This window comes from Schistocerca cancellata, chromosome 9, assembly GCF_023864275.1.
Source record: "Schistocerca cancellata isolate TAMUIC-IGC-003103 chromosome 9, iqSchCanc2.1, whole genome shotgun sequence".
NCBI classification, from domain to species: Eukaryota; Metazoa; Arthropoda; class Insecta; order Orthoptera; family Acrididae; genus Schistocerca; species Schistocerca cancellata.
This window is the reverse complement of record NC_064634.1, coordinates 404,082,204-404,096,348: the sequence shown is the minus strand read 5'-3', so window position 1 is coordinate 404,096,348 and position 14,145 is coordinate 404,082,204. Positions and strand designations below refer to the sequence as shown.

At 39.6% G+C, this 14,145-nt stretch overlaps 1 protein-coding gene across 1 annotated transcript in view; it reads left to right on the top strand.

The window, feature by feature from the left end:
- Positions 1–14,145, top strand: part of LOC126100733 (septin-1) — a 58,106-nt gene that overhangs the window by 18,948 nt on the left and 25,013 nt on the right. Inside the window, exons 3-6 of the mRNA XM_049911353.1 lie at positions 552–675; positions 1,072–1,206; positions 1,609–1,726; positions 11,281–11,367. Of these exons, the coding sequence (XP_049767310.1) occupies positions 552–675; positions 1,072–1,206; positions 1,609–1,726; positions 11,281–11,367 (464 nt within the window). The remainder of the gene's footprint in view (positions 1–551; positions 676–1,071; positions 1,207–1,608; positions 1,727–11,280; positions 11,368–14,145) is intronic.

Genomic DNA, 14,145 nt, shown 5'->3' with positions numbered 1-14,145 from the left:
AATAATGGCTGCATGTGGAGGTGTTTCGAAGTTGAAAGTATTCTGTTCTGTTCTGTTGTAGTTTTAGATGGTACATTATCAGTAGGTGAATGTCATCACGTGCAGATTAAAGACAAAGTTATTGTAACAAATAGTGTTTCAAACATTAGCAGATTCCTGACTGACCTTAATGTTTAACTAATATGTGTGTTTTAATCTTTGCCCGAGTTTTGAAGGCAATGAATCTCATTGAAATTTTTACGAAGCCAGGTGATGCATCAGTTACGACATCGCACTTAATCTTGGGAGTAGGACTCTTCAGATCCCCATCCAGCTATATTGGTTTAGGATTTCTTTGGTTTCCTGAAACTGTGTAAAGCAAGTGCTGTAATAATTCTTTTGGAAAGGATTCTGCCAAATTCCTTCTCCAGTAAGAGCTTGTGCACCATCTGTAATGACCTCCTTGTGATTAGGATGTTAAACCATAATCTTTTTCCTTCCTCATTACACTTAATACAATACTAAAACAGCTTTGTCAAACGCAATTTGATGAAAACTGTTCAATATTGCAGAAAAAACACACCAGACTGTGAAGCTAGATGCATCAACAGTGGAAATAGAAGAGAGAGGTGTGAAGCTCCGGCTTACTGTTGTTGATACACCAGGATACGGAGATGCAATTGATAATACAGATTGGTAATGCTAAAATTTATGTCAGATCTTTCTGCTTGCCATTTGTATCAATATTTTATTACTTCATGCATTTTATTTTCTCAGCTTTTTTTATTTATTTTTACACAAGTTGTGTTTAACATGAAATTGGGAACTTTCAGGACATTCTTCTTAAATTTCTTACAAAACAGTGATCATTTCATATAATTAAAAATTAATTTCAACTTTCTTGCTAACCACAATATTCTTGCTTGAACTTCTTTTTTCCTTCTGTAGTCTATTTTCATAGTAGCAGAGAAATGTCAAATCATTAATTACATAGTACTGCATTATAGAAGGTTTTAGTTTCGATGCTTCCTCATTAGCTGAAGAGATATTCTACCTCTACTGTTGGAAATATATTTATTTTTTATTTTTCAGTTTCCATGAAATAATCAAATATATTGATGACCAGTTTGAGAGATTTCTTAGGGATGAAAGTGGTTTGAATCGCAGAAATATAGTGGACAACAGGATACATTGTTGTTTTTATTTCATATCTCCATTTGGTCATGGGTAAGCAAAATAAAAAGTAACTGTGATCATAAAACTATTATTGTAAGCTTGTGTGTTTTTAGTATACTTTTTTAGCTACAGATAAGCATTCTTATACTGCAAAAATCATATGTAGTTTCAGTTTCCTTTTGTGAGGTTTATTCTGGAAATTTTCTTCGCATCTCACAAAAGTAGTCTCCATATTTTATGCAATAGTCCACTTACTTGAGGAACTTGGATAATGCTTGGGTAGGTTATTGTCGTGCTTATTTAAGTGTGGCAGTGGTGACTATTTGCAATTATGAAAGTGTATGTCATTCTTACAATGATGAACATCAGTTTTGATTTACTGTAATTAGAGTTGCATTGGAAAAAATGTTGTATACTGTTATATGTTTATTTCAACGATTTCGTCTGTTACAGATTGAAGCCTCTAGATATAGAATTTATGAAGCAACTACACAATAAAGTCAATATAGTGCCTGTTATTGCGAAAGCTGATGTATTGACAAAGAAGGAAGTTTCACGTTTGAAAAAGAGGGTAAGTGTGATTAGTAATTTCTTTCAGAACATGTCTGAATTTTTCAATCTGCTTCAAAGTCGCGTGATCGATGCATGGTTCTTAGGTTCACATAACAATACACTACATCTACATCTACTTGATGACTCTGCTATTCACAATAAAATGCCTGGCAGAGGGTTCAGTGAACCACCTTCAAGCTGTCTCTCTACCATTGCACTCTCGAACTGCGAAGGGGAAAAGCAAGCGCTTAAATTTTTCTGTGCGAGCCCATATTTCTCGTATTTTACCATGATGATCATTTCTCCCTATGTATGTGGATGCCAACAGAATGTTTTCGCAATCAGAGGCGGAAACTGGTGATTGAAATTTCATGCGAAGATCCTGTCGCAATGAAAAACGCCTTTGTTTTAATGATCGCCACTCCAGTTCACATATCATGTCTGTGACACTGTCCCTCCTATTTCGCAATAGTACAAAACAAGTTGCCCTTCTTTGTACTTTTTTGATGTCATCCATCAGTCCCACCCAATGCGGATCCCACACCGCACAGCAATACTCCAGAACAGGGCGGACAAGCGTGGTGTAAGCAGTCTCTGTAGAAGACCTGTTGCACCTTCTAAGTGTTCTGCCAGTGAATCACAGTCTTTGGTTGTCTCTACCCACAGCATTATCTATATGATCCTTCCAATTTAGATTATTTGTCAATTGTAATCCCTAGGTATTTAGTTGAATTTACAGCCTTCAGATTAAGTGTGACTTATTGTGTAATCAAAATTTAGCATATTTCTTTTAGTACTCATTTGAATAACTTCACACTTTTCTTTATTCATGGTCAATTGCCACTTTTTGCACCATACAGATATCCTATCTAAATCATTTTGCAATTCACTTTGGTAATCTGATGACTTTACAAGTCAGTAAATGACAGCATCATCTGCAAACAATCTAAGACGGCTACTCAGTATGTCTCCTATGTCGTTAATATAGATCAGGAACAATAGAGGGCCTATAACCTACCTTTGGGAATGCCAGATATTTCTTCTGTTTTACTCGATGACTTTCCGTGTATTTACTATGAACTGTGACATTTCTGATAGGAAATCATGAATCCAGTCACACAGCTGAGGTGATATTCCATAGGCACACAGTTTGGTTAAAAGACGCTTATGATGAACGGTGTTGAAAGCTTTCTGGAAATCTAAAAATATGGAATCAATCTGACATCCCCTGTTGATAGCACTCATTACTTTATGAGTATAAAGAGCTAGTTGTAGTTTGCAAGAACAATATTTTCTGAATCCATGCTAACTATGTGTCGATAAATCGTTTTCTTTGAGGTACTTCATAATTTTTGAATACAGCATATGTTCCAAAACCCTACTGCAAATTGACATTAGTGGTATAGGCCTGTAATTCAGCGGATTACTTCTACTTCCCTTTTTGGGTACTGGTGTGACTTGAACAATTTTCCAGCCTTTACGTATGGATCTTTCTGTGAGCAGGCAGTTGTATATAATTGTTAAATATAGAGCTATTGTATCAGCATACTCGAGAGGAACCTGACTGGTATACAATCTGGACCGGAGGCCTTGCCTCTATTAAGTGATTTAAGCTGCTTTTCTACACCGAGGATATCTACTTCTGTGTTTCTCATCTTGCCAGTTGTTCTTGATTGGAATTCAGGAATATTTACTTCATCTTCTTTTGTGAAGAGTTTTGGCAAACCGTGTTTAATAACTGTCATCATTGACTTCACTGTTGTTATCACACAGTGAAGGTATTGATTGTGTCTTGGCACTGGTGTGCTTTATGTTAACCAGAATCTCTTTGGGTTTTCTGCCAGATTTCGAGACAGAATTTCGTTGTGGAAATTATTAAAAGCATCTCGCATTGAAGTATGCGCTATATTTTGAACTTCAGCAAAACTAGGTTTCAAGACTTCAGTTTTTTACTGTTTAATTACTGTGCACCCAAGTGGACTTACCTGCAGTGACACCTTGGAAAGAGGGGATGTGGAATGGAAAGGCCGGAAGGATTATGGCAATTGGGGCCACGGTGGGAATGGGGGGCAAGAGAGAGGGGAGAGATGATGTGTAGCTCTTAGTGTTGGTAACAGTATGATTTTGGAATGGGGTGGGTGGGTGGGGCGGGGGCCTGAGAGAGAGAGAGAGAGAGAGAGAGAGAGAGAGAGAGAGAGAGAGAGAGAGGACTACCATGTGTAGATGTGGCAAGAGGGGATGGATGGAGAGTGGAAATTAACAGGAGCAAAAAGCAAGTGGGTAATGGAATAAGAAGAGAAAGGAGACTAACAGGGGTTTAGACCAGAGGTATTTTGGCAACTGAATAATGGTAGAAGCACAGTTATCATCTACATAGTTCAGAATGAAGATTTGGAGGGAGAGTATATCCAAATGGTATAGGTACTGAATAATCTGTTAAAGTCACTGATGTGCAGCCAAGTTCAGTAACTTGGAGGCTGACTGCATTGTTGGCCATTGTTTGGCCGTGCCCATTCATACCAGTTGACAACATATTGTCACAATAATATTGAAATGTTGCATGATTGTTACAGAAAAGCTCATACATGGCATGGCTGCTTTCGCGCCTGGAGTTAATTGTGAAAAGGCGGGAAATGCCTGTGACTGGACTGCAGTTGGAAGAGATTGGTGGGTGTATAGGACAGGTCTTAAACTTTCATTGTTAACTGGAAAATAACTAGGTGACAGGGCAACGTACATTCACAAGATTTCATGCAAACGTGACGTCATTTTGATGTCCCACACAGTTATCAAAGACCACAGGAACTGCTGTCAACTTTCATTAATGTTCGGTGCGGGTGCACGGGAGACACCATATTGGTTTTCATAAATGCATATCGTAACTTGCATATCATTAAAATATGCCATTTCAAGATAATGGCACTCTACATATTACAAAATTGTTAAGGCTTTTGTGGCCACTAGTTGACAAACTGGCTATTGGCTTCTGTCTCGGGTTCTTCTGTTGACATTATGTGGGGCAGGTGGAGAAATCAATATTGGCAGAGCATGCACTGTGTGAGACCAACCACGTAGTAAAATTAGCCAACATGGAAGATCTGGCTGTAGAGAAGCACTGTCACACCTGCATGTTCAGAGAGGCTATAGAAATACAAAAGCGCGGGAATAGCTTCAATAAGAAAGAAGAAAGCATAAGGTAAATGGATCCTGACTTCCCATGCTGCAGTGAATGACTGTCGCAGGTAACAAGAGGAGAACCGAACTGGAAATGGCCTCAGAGAAGCCCTTGGACATTGGCACACCAGGTACATATAGTCTGCAGCCGTGAGCTCAGCTCCAGTTCACCACCAGCAATGGAGCGTGAAGCTTTGACAATGTCAGCCACTCATGCTGGCAGAACTTCAGTAAAATCATCAAACGAACGTCAGCCGAAGAACCTGAGACAAAAGCCACTAGGCAGTTTGTCGACTCTACATATTGATTAAACTATGTTGTTCTTAGTGTGATTTGTTATAATTAAACGTTATATAATGATGTATCAACAGTGAGCTTTAAACTACTGTAAAAAGGCTGAATGTTCTCTAGTTCATTGTGGAGACATAGTTATGTGCATGGATTTGTGAACTGTTATGGAGACATCTAGCTGATTCACGTCATGCCAGATCCAATTTATTTTCTGGGATTTGTTAATTTCATAAAAGTATGTTATGTAATATTTGATGTTATGTACATGTAAGAGTGCTCAGAAGAGAGTTGTCATTGTCAATAATTTACAAATTGAGCATGAAACACGCAAATATGAATAAGTATTCATAACACATTGATCATGTGGTAAAACAAACTAGTACTCAGTATAAAAAAACATTGAAAAAAATTACAAATTTGCAAAAGAATTAAAAGGTAAGTCCCAGCCGTCTATAAAGTATAAAAGATAATTTGCGAGCTAATTCTTTTAGGACACTTCATTGCCAAACAAGTGTCTTCAATTAAAGTCAATCTTTAACCACTAATATTACATTTTTTGTCATTTTATTTCAAGAAATATTACCAATACCGATGGGTTTTCAAGAGATCCTCAGTGTGATGGGACCGAGTGAGGTGGCGCAGCGGTTAGCACACTGGACTCGCATTTGGGAGAACGATGGTTTGATCCCGCGTCTGGCTCTCCTCATTTAGATTTCCGTGATTTCCCTAAATCACTTCTGGCAAATGCCGGGATGATTCCTTTGAAAGGGTACGGCCGACTTCCTTCCCCATCCTTCCCAAATATGATGAGACCGATGACATGGTAATTTGGTCTCCTCCCGCAATTCAACCCAACTCAGTGTGATGGTGTTTTGAAACAGCATTTATACATAGGACATAAGATAAATAAGCTGCTGCTTCAATTCATGTGGTAGAATGGCTGCCCATCATTTCTGATTACAGATCAACTCCAGAAACAAGTGTTTGTAGAATGAAATTTTCACTCTGCAGCGGAGTGTGCGCTGATATGAAACTTCCTGGCAGATTAAAACTATGTGCTGGACCGAGACTCGAACTCGGGACCTTTGCCTTTCGCGGGCAAGTGCTCTACCAACTGAGCTACCCAAGCACGACTCACGCCTCGTCCTCACAGCTTTACTTCTGCCCGTACCTCGTCTCCTACCTTCCAAACTTTACAGAAGCAGGTTCGCAGGAGAGCTTCTGTAAAGTTTGGAAGGTAGGAGACGAGGTACGGGCAGAAGTAAAGCTGTGAGGACGAGGCGTGAGTCGTGCTTGGGTAGCTCAGTTGGTAGAGCACTTGCCCGCAAAAGGCAAAGGTCCCGAGTTCGAGGCTTGGTCCGGCACACAGTTTTAATCTGACAGGAAGTTTCAAGTGTTCGTAGTTTATAAAAAGTAAAATTATTTTGTTGGGACACATTAATGAAAACTGTTGAATAAATATGTCATTGGGTTAAATGCTGGATGGCTTCAGCTGCTTCGTATTAGGAAAAATAGTTTGTACATCTTTTTCAGTAAGTTTAAGAGTTAATTCTTGTCAACACTTTATCTCCCTTATTCAGAACAAAGTCCACATGAAGGCAGAACTTTACACATTTATAAACAATGTAACTTAGAGGTTAAGTATCCTGTAGTAAAGAAACAGCTTAACCTCCGGTTCTTGCTACTTGCGGTGAATGTTATTGTTTTGAATGTGATATATTCTCACATGTTGTGAAATGTGAATCAAATGATCGTAAGTCGATAGACAGCTCCTTTTGTCTTCGATTCAGCATGTGATGTCAAAATGACATCGAATTTGCATGAAGTTTTGTGAACTGTAGGTTTCCCTACGGGGCAGTATTGGGAGTATGGGTGGAAAGGGATGGAGTAATATATAGCATAGATGGATAGGGAAGAGATAGGAAGAAACACTCCGTGAAAGGAAAACTGCAAACAGTTGTTCGTAGGTGCAGGTCAGTGAAGATAGATTGCCCTTTAATGGGAGTATCGCAACCAGCCACGTTGGGACTGCCGGAAAGGAAGCCACTGGAGTTGACAGCTTGAGAAAAGGCAAAAGGAGTTTAATAAGGATATAGAGAAAATCCTTATGTTGTAATATTTTCTGTGTTGTTATGCAACCACTGTATCATCTAAATCAAAGAGAAATCCCTGCAGGCACAAAAGATATGGGATGTCCCAAACTTTTATGTTGTCAGTAATGTTTTTAAAACAGAGAGAATAATCAATGTGTATCTATAAATGACAAGAAAATGGATGGCCTAAGGCGACTTTACCATTCCTACCAAGAGAAGAGGTCATCCAGTGCTTGTACACTGTCACATTCAGTTGGCAAACATGGGCAAAGAATGAAACTTGTGTGGGATTACATAATATTGAGAAAGCCCATATGTTCACTACATACAATTTAACATAATGTCAAGAAAACATATCGTGATCGTCCAGCGTGCATTGAGACTCTTCCCTCTACGTTCATTTTAACAAAAAACGGCAAGAAAACCAGAATTTTAGCATAATTTTAAGACTTGGAATTCTTTTTCTATCTTCTGAAAAGTTGTTTTGGACAGGTGGGTATTGTCAGTATTGCCATTCAATCTGTGTCACATTTTTCAGATGGATGTGTAGTTTTTTGGAGACACTGGAGGTAATGGACTTCAGCAATATGTTTTTAATAGTGTGTTCTGTAAGTGCGAATGTCGAATGGCTGGTAGACACTTTTAGCCACATGTCACCTTACATCATGACCATAATGGTACAGAAGAATAATGAGGTCAGGATTGGTTTTAAGATCATGAATAGCTACTCATTCCATAGATAGGATTTTAGTTTCTATGGATAGGAATTTTGGGATAGAGAGTGAAGCCTGGTGGGAAGTGAGAAATTCCTAGGTAGTTTAAAAATGTTTGCACTGCAAATGACCGAGGTGTAATTCATCTAATGTACACCAACCTGGTATCTCGTACTGCAGTCCAGTCACATACATTTCCTGTCCAATTAAAGGTAGAGACATGTGAAAGCAATCACATTATTTATAGCTGTTCTGCAGTGGTCTGCTTGAATGTATTGCAACCAGGCTAACTATAGAAAAGAGAACCCAATCTAAGAGCGTAAACATTTAACGTCAACTCAACCAGTTGATGCTGATATATTCATAATTTTCAGACGCTGCCCCCACACTCACCCACCAGTGTGGTGCAATTGTGTATTGTGCATGGTAAATGCACAAGTATCATGAACAGAAAGTGATGTGGTGTGTCTGCTAGTCATTGTACGTGAACTAGATGGGAGCCTCTGAAATTATCAAGTAACATACAAAACTTAAAAAGTTTCTTTGAAAGATGTCCTGAAGCATTGTTCTTAATGAATGTTATGTGTTCTTGTGATAAAAAGTTGGCAGTCGAAGAAGACTCAGAATGAGCACATCTACGGTATACTTTGTTAATAAATAATTTACTTGAAGAGGTTAAACAAATGTTTGAGTGGAAGTATTATTGTTAGTGACTGTTAAGTGTAGAAGGTGAGGAGGTGCTCTGGTGGAGAATGGTGGGACGGGGTGAGGGTGAGTAAAAAGCCACTTAATGGCGGTAGAAGCCCTTTATTACTTTCAAACAATTTATATTAGTAGCTCAAGCCTGCATCTGATGGCCACTGCACAGCAGCCATCGAATCACAGACCTAGTTGTTGAATCGTTATTGTGAAGATGCTTGCAGCATCTACACCCAGCACCGACCATGTGTGGCATGACTTTGTGTGATAAGCAATTTCGGCTGGTGGCTGAACAGCATTAGGAGCTGATACAGCAGACTGATACGGTCAGGCCAAATGCGGTACAGGTTGGTGGCATCTGATGTTAGCAGACACCCTGTGTCTCAGTGCTGAGGTTGGACCTCCTGGCAGGTGGTCATGCTAGGATGCCAGTGCAATAGTAGCACAGTAGCGACATCTCATAACCGGACACTGTGATGGATGCCAATGTGATGACTTGACTATTCAGTGGCCTGCATGCGTAGATGGCCAAAGTTTACACATGTCAAAGCAGGTTTGTTGTGGTGTTGCTGCTGCAGATGTTGTGTATGTCAAGTGGCAAAGTGTTCTGGATTTCGGTAATTAGACAGGCACAGACTGATTGATGGGCAGTGGCGCTCAGTGGGTGCCACGTTGTAATGCTCTGCCTTTGTATTGTGGCAAGTGTCCTTTTTATGGCACCAAACTGTCATGTTTAGACTTGCATAGTTAAACAAGAAAAGATACTTATATGTTGAGGAAAATTAAATTCAATGTGGAATGTGAAGATTGTATGTAAAAGTTAAGAAAATAATCACAAAAGAAGAGAATAGTAAATTCAAAGTTCATAGTAATACAGGAAAATTTTTGAAGAATTGATTCCCTCACACCAGTTTCAGATACTACTGAACGTCTCGCAACCAACAAATTCATTTGCTGTGCCATTTTGGGTTCCACGCTTCTCTTGTATTCAGCACTATGTCTCTAAATTACACAGGTGGAAACCATCCTTTCAATTATATCTCCATGTCACAGTGCTGTCACCCTAAAACTACATTAATTTTGTTCTTCAGCCCTTATCCTCTCTTTCCTTTGCTGCCATAATCTTTCCTGGATGTCATGTGTGCGTCTTCTGTGCCTGCACATGTGTGTGAATGGTGTGTGTGTGTGTGTGTGTGTGTGTGTGTGTGTGTGTGTGTGTGTGTCTTAGTGGTGAAAGCTGTGGTCACAAGCTTTATGTACATGTCTTTTAATTGTGCCTGTCTGCAACTTAACGTGTCTTCTTTACAGCAAGTAGCAGTCTATCTTTTCCTACATTATATGAACTACACTGAGGTATTAAAAGTTATGGGATACCTCCTAATATTGTCAGACCTCCTTTTTCCCTCTGTAGTGCAGCAGCTCGACATGTCATGGACTCACCAAGTCATTGGAAGTCCCCTCCAGAAATATTGAGCCATACTGCCTCTGTAGCCATCCGTAATTACGAAAGTGTTGCTGGTGCAGGATTTATTCCCAAATTGACCTTTCGATTATGTCCCATAAATGTTAGATGGGTTACATGTTGGCTAGTCTGGGTGGCCAAACTATTCCCTAAAATTGTGGCTCAGTGACATTACTTCATTGTTTGGGAACATAAAGTCCATGAATGAATGGCTGCAGATGGTCTCCAAAGAGCCGAACGTAACCATTTCGAGTCAGTGATTGGTTCATTTGGATCAGAGGACCTAGTGTATTCCATGTAACCAGCCCACACCATTATGGAGCCACCACCAGCTTTCACAGTGCTTCGTTGGCAACTTGGGTCCGTGGCTTCATGGGATCTGCGTCACACTTGAACCCTACCATCAGCTCTTACCAAATGAGATTGGGGCTCATCTGACAAGACCCTGGTTTTCCAGTCATCTAGGTGCAACCGATATGCTTATGAGCCCAGGAGAGGCGCTGCAGGTGATGTCGTGCTGTTGGTGAAGGCACTAGTGTCGGTTGTCTGCTATGGTATCCCATAACATCAAATTTTTCTGCACTGTCCTAATGCATGCATGTGTCATATATCTCACATTGATTTCTCTGCTTATTTCACACAATGTTGCTTCTCTGTTAGCACTGACAACTCTATGAAAATGCTGCTGCTCTCGGTCATTAAGTGAAGACCGTTGGCCACTGCATTGTCTGTGGTGAGAGGCAATGCCTGGAATTCGGTATTCTCGGCAGACTCTTGACACTCTGGATCTCAGAACATGGAATTCCCTAATGATTTCCTAAATGGAATGTTCCATGCATCTAGCTCCATCTACCACTCCATGTTCAGAGTCTTAATTCCAGTCATGTGGCCATAGTCATGTCAGAAACCATGTCACATGGATCACCAGGGTGCAAATGACAACTCCACTGATGCACTGCTCTTCTATACCTTGTGTACATCATACTACCACCATTTGCACATGTGCTTATCACTATCCTATGACCTCCGTAACATCAGTGTATATTAATAGCTTCATAAACTTTCCTCAGTATTTTATCAAAGTTTTGTTCGCATGATCTTGTAGCAGATTGTACAGTGCTAATACCTTTCATTTTCGCAGGTACTGGAAGAAATTGAAAGCAACGGCATCAAAATTTATCCACTGCCTGATTGTGATAGTGATGAAGATGAAGATTACAAAGAGCAGGTATTACTGAAGCCATAAGCAGTTTTTTTTATTCACGTAATCAATGTATGTACACACTTTACTACCATGTGCACCCTATTATCCTAAAGTCAACATATCAGTAAAGGAGGAAAATGATAGATCATTTTAAGGTTGCATTATGCTGCCCCCTCAATACTTGCCCCTGGCTGGGACGTCGTGCTGATGATGAAATAAGTACACAGAGTCTTACCTCTGCATTTAACTTGCACCATCACTGCTCGCTACGATCGTTGCCGGGTGAGGATATCGAGCTGTTTTGTGTTTCGAGCAGTAACCATTACCATCCATCCTGAAACTTGAGCCGTGATTAACTGCTTCAAATTCACTGTAGCAAGCTCCTTGTTTTGCGGTTTCCCACATATCGTACTATTTCTACAGCTCCATCTGCATCCATACTCTCCAAACTTCTGTGAAGTTTGAGGTAGAGGGTACTTTTCCATTGTACCATTTATTCTTAAAGTTTCTTCCCCTTCCATTCATGTATGGAGTGCGGGAAAAATGACTTCTCAGATGCCTCTGTGCATGCTGTAATTAGATTATTCTTCTCTTCACAATCACTGCAAGTGTGATACGTAGGTAGCTGTCATACAATCCTAGATTCCTCACTGAATACTAATACTTGAAACCTGCCAACTGTAGTTCTTCTGCATTTCTGTGAGTGTCTCTTGTGGATCAATCAAATATGTGACCAATGATGCTGCCCCCTGTTATATACTTCCATTGTCTGCAGATAGTCTTATTTTGAATGGATCCCACACACTTGAGCACTGTTCTTATAGAAAACTGCTTCTTCTTTGTAATGGATAGTATTAAGTGTAATAATTTTTGGTAATTAGTCCCTCTGTTTCAACTAATTTATAATTTTTTCATCAGAATATCTACATGAAAATGTGCAAGTGGCACATGCAGTACATGAAATAAATGTGGATAAAAACTGACAAAATATTGCCTCAGAGTGAGTAGCCCTACAAATTGCTTTCATCAGAAATTACATTAATTATTTTGGATCAGACCATCATATCTTAAACAATTCTGGTACAATAATATTTAAAGTAAACTGGAAAATATGTTGTGACATTTGTAACTGTCTCAAAAAATGCTGTTTAGTTTTTGAGTTGTTATTAGACCTGATGAAAGTATCTGCAGTGTGGATGGTCTACAATCAAAGGATGCATCCACACCGATTTTTATTTTTACTGTCATTAACGCCATTTCTGGCATGGATCAACCACCATTATTGTCACTCGATGATGCAGAGAACATAGTTTTTGCTTCACACCCCGCAAATAATCCATTCATAATACAGAAGTAAAACAAAACATAGTACTATAGGTAGAGACATGCCGAATAAAACACGTTTGAGTAAAGGCTGTTAGTAGCACCAAAGTCAGTCAAGTCATTCATAGATGAGACATAAACTGAAATTGAGGATGACAAAGCAGAAGCAAAATGCTTTACTCTTGTTTTCAAATGTATTGATTGGTATTGTCCCAATTTAATTTTCATGCCACTGAAAAGATGAGCAAAATGGATATTAGTGCCAGTGGTGTTGAGAAACAGCTGAAATTGTTAAAATTGACCTAAGTCCCATGGTCCAGTGGAGCCTTGATCAGATTCTATACCCAGTTTGTGGCTGCGTTAGCCCCTCTGTTAACTATAGTCTACAGCTCGTGGTCTAGTGGGCAGCATTGCTGCCTCTGGATCGCGGGGTCCTGGGTTCGATTCCTAGTCAGGTTGTCGATTTTCTCCTCGGGGACTGGGTGTTTGCGTTGTCCTCATCATTTCATCATCATTTATGAGTGGCGAGATTGGACTGAGCAAAGATTGGAAATTTGTACAGGTGCTGATAACCGCGCACTTGAGTGCCTCAAAAACCAGTCATCATCATCATCTCTTAACTATAAGCTGTTGTAGATCCCTGAATAAAAAATGATGTCCAGTAGTTGGAAGAAAGCATAGATCACACCTGTCTACAAGAAGGATTACAGAAGTGATCCACAGAAGTACCGTCCAGTATCCCTGACATTCATTTGTTGTAGAATCTTAGAATGTATTTAGAGCTCAAACATAATGAGATATCTTTTAGAGAATGACATCCTCCGTGCCATCCAGCATGGATTTGTAACCATTGACTATGTGAAACCCCACTTCCTCTTTTCTCACACGACATACAGAAAGCTATGAAGCAAGGGAGTCAGTTTGATGCAGTATTTGAAACATCCTACCAGATTAAAACTGTGTGCTGGACCAGCACTTTTAAACCATACAAAAATAGACTCAAGTCTCATTAGTCTTAGATACATTCCGTGTCCTTATAACTAAAGGCATACTTGAACCGAAATATGGTGTTCCAATGTCCGTATTAAAAATCTTCTGATGCCTAAATGTCCAATAAGCACTAATGTCATGGGCATTCAAAGATTCAAGACCAAGCTTATTGTTAATGTTACAACTACTAGAGGCATGGCAGGTGCGTGGGGGTCCCTGCATGCAGACGGCTCAACGTTGTGCAGTAAATCATCTCTGCAAGTCTTGGCTTATGATTTGTTGCGCAACTCTGAGCCATACTGGATGTAGTAACCCTTGTGTGTCTGCGGTGCCCCTGGTTTTACTAGGCACTGCGCACACTATTGCTGACCGACTGAAAGTTCCTTATAATACATTGTAAAATCAGCTACAATTTTTTCATTTGCACATAAGGATGACAATTGCTGAACTATAAGAAAAAAAGTAAATTAGTTACAGACTATGGTGTGC